The following is an 8,798-nucleotide window of genomic DNA, read 5'->3' as shown; positions in this document are numbered from 1 at the left end:
GTGCAGCAAATTCACTCCAGAAGTTCAGTGAGGATCTCTGAATGATCCAATGTTGTCCTAAATGACCGATGATGATAAATAGAATCCAAATGTGTGTAATCAAGTCTCCGTATAAATGCACCTGCTCTGTGATAGTCTCAGGGTTCTGTTTAAAGTGCAGAGAGCATTATGAAAACCAAGGAACACACCAGGCAGGTCCGAGATACTGTTGTGGAGAAGTTTAAAGCCGGATTTGGATACAAAAAGATTTCCCAAGCTTTAAACATCTCAAGGAGCACTGTGCAAGCCATCATATTGAAATGGAAAGAGCATCAGACCACTGCAAATCTACCAAGACCCGGCCGTCCTTCCAAACTTTCTTCTCAAACAAGGAGAAAACTGATCAGAGATGCAGCCAAGTGGCCCATGATCACTCTGGATGAACTGCAGAGATCTACAGCTGAGGTGGGAGAGTCTGTCCATAGGACAACAATCAGTCGTACACTGCACAAATCTGGCCTTTATGGAAGAGTGGCAAGAAGAAAGCCATTTCTCAAAGATACCCATAAAAAGTCTCGTTTAAAGTTTGGCACAAGCCACCTGGGAGACACACCAAACATGTGGAAGAAGGTGCTCTGGTCAGATGAAACCAAAATAGAACTTTTTGGCCACAATGCAAAACGATATGTTTGGCGTAAAAGCAACACAGCTCATCACCCTGAACGCACCATCCCCACTGTCAAACATGGTGGTGGCAGCATCATGGTTTGGGCCTGCTTTTCTTCAGCAGGGACAGGGAAGATGGTTAAAATTGACGGGAAGATGGATGCAGCCAAATACAGGAACATTCTGGAAGAAAACCTGTTGGTATCTGCACAAGACCTGAGACTGGGATGGAGATTTATCTTCCAACAGGACAATGATCCAAAACATAAAGCCAAATCTACAATGGAATGGTTCAAAAATAAACATATCCAGGTGTTAGAATGGCCAAGTCAAAGTCCAGACCTGAATCCAATCGAGAATCTGTGGAAAGAGCTGAAGACTGCTGTTCACAAACACTCTCCATCTAACCTCACTGAGCTCGAGCTGTTTTGCAAGGAAGAATGGGCAAGAATGTCAGTCTCTCGATGTGCAAAACTGATAGAAACTTACCCCAAGCGACTTGCAGCTGTAATTGGAGCAAAAGGTGGCGCTACAAAGTATTAAAGCAAGGGGGCCGAATAATATTGCACACCCCACTTTTCAGTTTTTTATTTGTTAAAAAAGTTTAAATTATCCAATAAATTTTGTTCCACTTCACAACTGTGTCCCACTTGTTGATTCTTGACAAAAAATTAAAATTTTATATCTTTATGTTTGAAGCCTGAAATGTGGTGAAAGGTTGCAAGGTTCAAGGGGGCCGAATACTTTTGCAAGGCACTGTATTGTACACATTCACACATTGTCAGCTGGGATAGGCTCCAGCACAGCCGTGACCTTGGTGAAGATAAGTGCTACGGGAAAATATCGTTATCAAATGGAAAACTATTGTTGTGGGGAGTACATTTGAGTTCCATGTTTTGATTTTTCTTTCCTTAGTAAATGCCATAAAGTGTCATCCTTTTTGGTGTTGTGGAAACGGCCACCCTACTGTCTGCGGATGTGCGCATAATCACACCTCCCTCTGCAATCGGGTGATGGAGGCACACTTGTGGTTCAGCGGCCACTTCAAACGATGCTCTTGAATTCAGATGAGTAGACATGAACACATGCACATACACACTATTTGCATTTTAAACAATTATTTTGTCAATGCTCGAGTGTCATGTGATCAAGGAGATGTTACACTTCTTCACCATTTTCAGAAATAGTCTTCACGATCAGTGCTGCCGGAATCCACATAGTACATATCGATGATAGATGGAAGATATCTTCAAGAGCTGAACACTCGGATATCATGAAATGTACCAGGTGTGTTGATGTCCTTTCTTTGCCTCCCTTCATAATGTAAAAAAAACTACACAGCCTGTTGCTATTTGATGTATGCTACAGAATGGCCGTTTATTTTTCTATTTGACAAACTGAATGATAATGATTGACTGTAATGATCAAATGCAACTATTGTACATGGATTTGCGTGCAGTATGCCACATCCAGCTCACGATTCTCACAGGTTATCAGTGAAAACATGGGAAGAGGAGGAGAGCGATCATGTTGATAGCCCACTTAGCAGGTACACACACACGCATGCATAGCGCACCTGCTAAATTTTGTGTGGCCTCACAAGCATGTGTGTGCAAAGACCACATATGTTCTACTGGCATCCTTAACACTATGTTCAATTTATAGAGGGCAGTCGATGTGTGATGACTCTTCTTCAGAACTAGAGAGAATGGCTTCTATTGACCAGAGAGATGGCAACTCTCAGAATTCCCTCCGTGGCCGAGGTGCTCTCTCTAGGTAGAAGTGATTGATATTTAACAACATTGATAAAGATATTTTGGGTGTCTTGAATAAATTTGTATTTATTGGTTTGGGATTTTAGGATAGTGAATATGGTGATGACTTTAAGAGAATGGGCTCAGAAGAGCGTGTCTGAGGAGACTGAGCGGCCTGATTCTTTTTTGGAGCGTTTTCGGGGACCCGCCCACTTGGACACACACGCCCCACCCAGCCGCTACAGTCAGAGCCAAAATGGCTCTGATACAGACATTGAAAAGAGACGCACAAAAAAAAAGTTAGAAGAACACATCCATGTGATTAGTGTTTAGAATTAAACCTATAAATTGGTTCACTCTTTATTATTCTCTATTTCAGGAGGAAGTGTAACAATGTCATTTTAGCCCCTTCAGATGATGTATATTACCACTGGCTGATGGTGATTGGTCCTGCTGTTTTTTATAACTGGACTATATTAGTTGTCAGGTTGGAAACAGTTTAAGGTGGTTTCTTCACTTATTGTCTAGTATGAAGTGATTCAGTTTTCTTATGACCAGAATAAACTATCAATAGTAACTCTGTAATTGCTTCGTTATGGTATCGTCGTCCATCGTGTTTCCTTTAGCAATGTGTGGGTGTATGTATCTGATTTTGTAGGGCCTGTTTTGATGAGCTGCAGATGAGGAATGTTTTGGTTTGGCTAGTCATGGACTACATCTGCGATGGAATCTACATCCTCGATATAGCTGTACGTCTCCACACAGGTACTCAACAATTAAAATTGAAGTGAAATGATGCAGATTGCTAGGACCAAGAGATTTTGTCAGTGTTGTGCAGTTTAAGCCTTGACGTGCTCTCCAAATTGCTTGAAAATGTACGACTGGTTTCATATAAGAATCTAATTTTGTATATTTCTGAAGGTTTCTTAGAGCAAGGACTGATGGTGAAAGATGGGCACCGTTTAAGGGAAACCTATATTCGAACCTTACAGTGTAAGCTTGACATCTGCTCCATCCTTCCCACTGATCTGTTGTATTTGACTTTTGGAGTCAGTCACACGCCCCTTCTTCGATTCAATCGCCTGCTTCGTCTACCACGGCTGTTTGAATTCTTCGAACGTACCGAAACAAGAACAGGCTACCCAAATACCTTTCGCATCTGTAAACTCGTTGTATACATTTTGGTGATCATCCACTGGAATGCCTGTGGATACTACAGCTTCTCTAAAGCTTTGGGACTGGGCTCTGACTCTTGGGTATATCCCAATGCCTCAGATCCAGAGTTTGCCTCCCTGACAAGAAGCTATATATACTGCTTGTACTGGTCCACTTTAACGCTGACAACCATTGGAGAGACTCCACCTCCTGTGAGAGATGAGGAGTATCTCTTTCTGATATTTGACTTTCTGGTAGGTTATTAGTTATTCAGTAATTTATAATGTTATTATGACAGAAATTTTATGAAATATTGTGATTCTAAAGCTGCTGCTTCATCTATTTGTTTTCTGTTCCAGGTAGGCATTCTAATTTTTGCCTCCATTGTTGGGAATATCGGAGCCATGATATCGAATATGAATGCCACGAGAGCAGGCTTTCAGGCTCGTGTTGATTCGCTGAAAAATTACATGCACTTCCGGCATGTCAACAAGGTGTTAGAGCAACGTGTCATGCGGTGGTTCGACTACCTCTGGACTAATAAGAAGACGATCGATGAACAGGAAGTGCTCAGAAGCTTACCCAGTAAACTAAGAGCAGAGATTGCAATCAATGTTCACCTGGACACACTGAAGAAAGTAAAGACTTACTGTATGGAGTGCAAAATGCTGCATCCATCACGTATAGAAAAGAAATGTTTGTGCTTGTATATGTGCATTGTAGGTTCGTATTTTCCAAGACTGTGAGGCTGGTCTTTTGGTAGAGTTGGTGCTCAAGCTTCGACCACAGGTTTTCAGTCCAGGGGACTACATCTGTAGAAAGGTATGTTGGAAATGGTTTAAAGCAAGGTTTAGAAGCCAGTTTTGACATTTTTACGCTCCAAAAATATTGATACATACATGGTTTACCCACTAAGATGTTAATGGGCTAGCAGTGAAAGGAGAACGGTCGATGGGAACTACACTATAATTACTGTATAATTGTTATTAACATTTCATAGTTAATTTTCCTTTTTCCAAGGGAGATGTGGGTAAGGAGATGTATATAATCAAAGATGGTCGTCTCGCTGTGGTGGGAGAAGATGGAGAGACCCAGCTAGCTGTCCTCACAGCGGGTAGCTGTTTCGGAGAAATAAGCATCCTAAATATCAGCGGCAGCAAAATGGGCAACAGACGTACAGCTAATATTCGCAGTCTTGGATACTCTGACCTTTTCTGCCTTTCAAAACAAGACCTGATGGATGCGCTACAGGAGTTCCCCCACGCCAGGGCGCAACTCGAGCAGAGGGGTCGGGATATTTTGCTGAAGGAGGGGCTCCTGGAAGAAGTCAGTGTGTCTGCCGGGGAGGAGCTGGAGGAGAAGGTTGATAGGCTAGAGACTAGTATGGATCGACTACAGGTCAGTTGCCACCAAAGAACCAATTCACTTACACAGTATTACCTTGATTTATTAGTGCTCTAACTCTTGAAAAGAAGGCAGAAAATGTCACATAATCTGACCACTCAGATCGTTTCAGGTGCCTCACTGTAAAAGTCCGTTTTTTTGGGGAAAAGTCAATGGACCTATCATAAAACCACACCCCCAAATCACAACAGTCGGACACCTAGCTGTAGAGTTGCATCGGAATGCTGTGCGGTGGTGACATAAAACATCTATTTTCTAACTTTAAAATAGCAAAAACCTGATAGTTTAATGCTGTGCGTTGGGTACCTGTAATTCCGATACCAGGTATCCTGAAAGATTGGGGGGAGAAATTTTTTTCGTGCCTTTTTAAAAGCCTTTAAAAAAGCCTTAAAAATTGTTATACGATATTTTCTGCGTCCTATGGTATACTGGGGGCGGGTCTCAATAAGCTTCGGCTTCTCCCGTCTGCCCTTTTCTTTTCGGGTTGAATTAATTGTAAACACATATAAATGCTGTGTGTTGTTGGATTTGTCATTCCTGAAGGGAAAAAGAAAGAAAGAAAAAAAGATTTGGGGGAGAAATTTTTTTCGTGCCTTTTTAAAAACCTAAAAAAAGGCTCGCCAAATGCATGCTATGGATAAGGCTCTGTCGTCGACCACATAAACCACTAAATATCAAGACAGTCACCCAAGGACACATATGCTTGCTCAAAGCTAAGTTAATGATCGATTTGTAAAAAAAAAAAAAAATTTTTTTCATAACATCAGTGCTGGGAAAATTAATTTTCTACACGAAGTAGTTCAAATTGCAGCTCACAAATTTAAAAATGAACTGATCAGTTCTTAGTTCATAACTGAACATTTTGAACTGAAGTTCATGGTTCAAAAGAGTGAGCATTTGCAGTTTTTTTTTTCTTCTTTATAACTTTTGTAGTTCTTTCTTCTCCCAAATAATTGCCGCAAGCTATTATTGAGTCGAAACCACTGACAGCAATTATTTTATCCACTTAAACACGGAAACTGTGTCAGATTCATCTCCATATTTGTTTCCATATTTTCAAATCTACGTCAGTACTGACCTATTCGTAAAACTCACTTAATTGTTGGTACTGGGCCAGTGTGCTGTCAGATTTTGTACCCCATCAGAAATTACAACTTTGCGGTTCAGCGCATGCGTGTAACATTACAAACGGCTGCGAATGCAGCGATTACAAAGTAAACACCAAATAACTTCTCAAAATAAATGAATTATGTACTTACGTTTGGTCATGGACGCACACGAAGGAAAGTTCTCTCTCACTGAGTCTTCCACGTGCCGTTAAGCATTTATTTACGCCGTATTCATGTTGCAGAAGTACTGTATGTTTATGATGCAACTTTAAATATTATCCAAAGATGATAAATAAAGTCCAACTGTATGTAAAAGAATGGTTATTTGCCGAGAGATGGAGCTGGAAAAATCTAGTTCTTACAACAGAACTAAAATGTTTTTAGAAGTTGAGCCTGTTATCGGATATCTGAGATTTTTAATGTGTTTTGAAAAAAAAAAAAAAAAAAAAAAAAAAAAAAAGGAAGCCATAGCGCCAGAGTTGAGCTCAACGGCATTCATCATGGAAGGCGTGTTGAAAGTTATACATTCAGTTTTGCAAGAGCAAAACTTTTGTGCTCGCCACTGCTTCACATCATCTATAAATCCTTTGTTCACTCAATCACTGTAACTGACAGAATGGCGTACAGCAAGCAACATGTCACTTTGCTCATTAATATTCATGACGTTAGCAATTGTTGCTAGGTGGGACAACCTCCCGTTTGTCCCTAATAGCAAATGAATGGAAATAGTGTTCGAACAAGATGTTTACTGAGGTAAACCTACCAATTCTGTCCGAAAATGATGTCACAAGTGCCAAATTCACTGGTAAAGATGTGCAAGAACATACAAATGTTCAGTTAAGGAGATGGCTTAAGTGTCGAGGGCTGAAAAAGAGCCGACCTGCTCCAGAGTTAGCTTTTTTATAGACACTTTTTTCTTGTGTGCAATGCCTTACGCCACTGACAATCACATCCTCCTGTTTCAACAATCTATCCTTTACCACCATATGCCCTGTCTTTCATATATATATCATATCCTCTGGTTGTCTTACTCAGTGACAGCCAACGGACACTTTTAATTTTTTCATTAATAACACACCTTAATTCTATAACTTATTTACTCTTCCTCCTTACTAAAGTTGTTTTTTTATCAGTAGAAAAAGGTAACAGTGGCAGTCAGATACCATATTAATTTTTTTCAGGTCATTCATTGTCAGACAGAAGCAGCACGGCAAAACGCCACGCTAAAAAAATAAGTAAAAATATAAAAATTGCTTACCTCTTTATCCTCTGTAGCACCATGGCCCCTCACAAAATGTTTACTGCATATGAAATGTGAATGGCTTCACCTTGCTGGCCTTTTGGACATCCACGCAAATTGATCCATTCTTCACATTTTGTCCTTTGGTTTCGGCAAACGTATGAAGAAAACGTCCTTCATATGTCGTATTGTCTAGAGTCGGTTCTACAAGTTCCATAGCAGCAGTGTTTGATTGGCATGTTCTTTTTTTAAAGATTACCGGAGAAAACAAGCAGAAATAACATGGGTTTTAAGCGAGGGCTTGTCTATAATGTCCCACGTCCCGGTCTAAAAATAGCATTCGTGTGATACGCTATTTGAAAGGAGCCTTGGTTTGACTGAGTTTTACAAGGGGGCGGGGCTTTGCGATAGGGCCATTGAGTGGGCCCGTAAGTCAAGGTATCACTGTATTTTATGAAATTTATTTTCCTACGACGTCACTATATTCCTTAATTTACAGACATGTTTGGCACGCCTCCAGAGTGAGTTCAACTCTGCTCAGCTTCGAATGAAACAGCGCATGACAGCCCTCGAGCACAACATCACCTCAGTAACCACTGGCAGTGGTTTTCTGTCAGACATAGACTGCAATGACAGCGCCTCTGGTGGCGACGGAATGCGAAGCCAAATAAATATTCGGCTCTAACTAATCCTTGGAAAGAAGTTCAAATTCCAATTCTTTTTAGATCACCTTGAGGCAGGCTCAAAAGGTCACCTTTCTTGTTCTTGTTCTTCTTTTGCTTATTGAGAAACTTAACTAAAAATGCTACTCCTTCGTTATTCGTGGACTGATCGGAATGAAATTTGATAGGCGTATTCTAGGAATGTATACACATCGGTGTTTAATTTATCTATTTGTATTTTATGGCCGTCATGTGGGGTTAACATAGGGTGATGTACGCGTTGTGATATATCGTTCCACGGATCACTAAACAATAGCTTGAATGCATTTCATTGGGCAGTCTTAGTTCGTTCGAAATGCTTGCATTAGATAGGGTTATTTGAGTTCAGATTTAAGTAAAGATACTTAATTAGTGAGCCATTTCGTTAAGCTTGAATGCATAGGACAATTATATAGGGTGGATTATTATGAAGAATTTTGGTCTTCGTCCTCCTGATGGCACAGAGTTCCAATATGTAAAACTGTAGCTGTTTTGCTTGTACTTAGTGCCGTGTGTTAGCGCAGCATATCATCACTAAAGCCTGTAAAATAATAATAACAATGTTAAGGGAATGGATATCATACTTAACTGTGAAAGCTACGTTTGAAAACCTCTTGCTGCCCTTAAACTTTCTAGAACCACAACAGCTTCTAAATAAGTAGTATTTGGTTTATTAGTATTATATACGTATGTAAGTTACTAGACAAATGAAGTTTTAATACTAAATAATAAAAATCAAATTTAAAAAATGAATATTCATTATGTTAAATTTTGTCTATGTCCTGTAAAT

General features: G+C 40.1%; 1 protein-coding gene across 1 annotated transcript; it reads left to right on the top strand.

The window, feature by feature from the left end:
- Positions 1-1,837: 1,837 nt before the first annotated feature.
- LOC130924129 (cyclic nucleotide-gated olfactory channel-like) lies at positions 1,838-8,789 on the top strand. The gene is made up of 11 exons (XM_057850480.1): positions 1,838-1,932; positions 2,105-2,194; positions 2,311-2,421; positions 2,507-2,698; positions 2,779-2,886; positions 3,058-3,164; positions 3,321-3,812; positions 3,918-4,192; positions 4,278-4,376; positions 4,575-4,952; positions 7,807-8,789. Exons 1-11 carry the CDS (start codon positions 1,919-1,921, stop codon positions 7,990-7,992), a joined length of 2,052 nt encoding a protein of 683 aa, XP_057706463.1. The 5' UTR covers positions 1,838-1,918; the 3' UTR covers positions 7,993-8,789.
- Positions 8,790-8,798: the final 9 nt, after the last annotated feature.

The sequence above is a fragment of the Corythoichthys intestinalis genome, chromosome 11 (genome assembly GCF_030265065.1).
Source record: "Corythoichthys intestinalis isolate RoL2023-P3 chromosome 11, ASM3026506v1, whole genome shotgun sequence".
Classification (NCBI taxonomy): Eukaryota; Metazoa; Chordata; class Actinopteri; order Syngnathiformes; family Syngnathidae; genus Corythoichthys; species Corythoichthys intestinalis.
This window is presented reverse-complemented; position numbering and strand designations above follow the sequence as displayed.

Bases quoted from the DNA above. Each gene is read 5' to 3' on its own strand.
- LOC130924129 (XM_057850480.1), top strand. The intron at 2,422-2,506 runs GTAGAAGTGATT...TTGGGATTTTAG, and splicing joins GGCCGAGGTGCTCTCTCTAG to GATAGTGAATATGGTGATGA. The intron at 4,377-4,574 runs GTATGTTGGAAA...CCTTTTTCCAAG, and splicing joins GGGACTACATCTGTAGAAAG to GGAGATGTGGGTAAGGAGAT.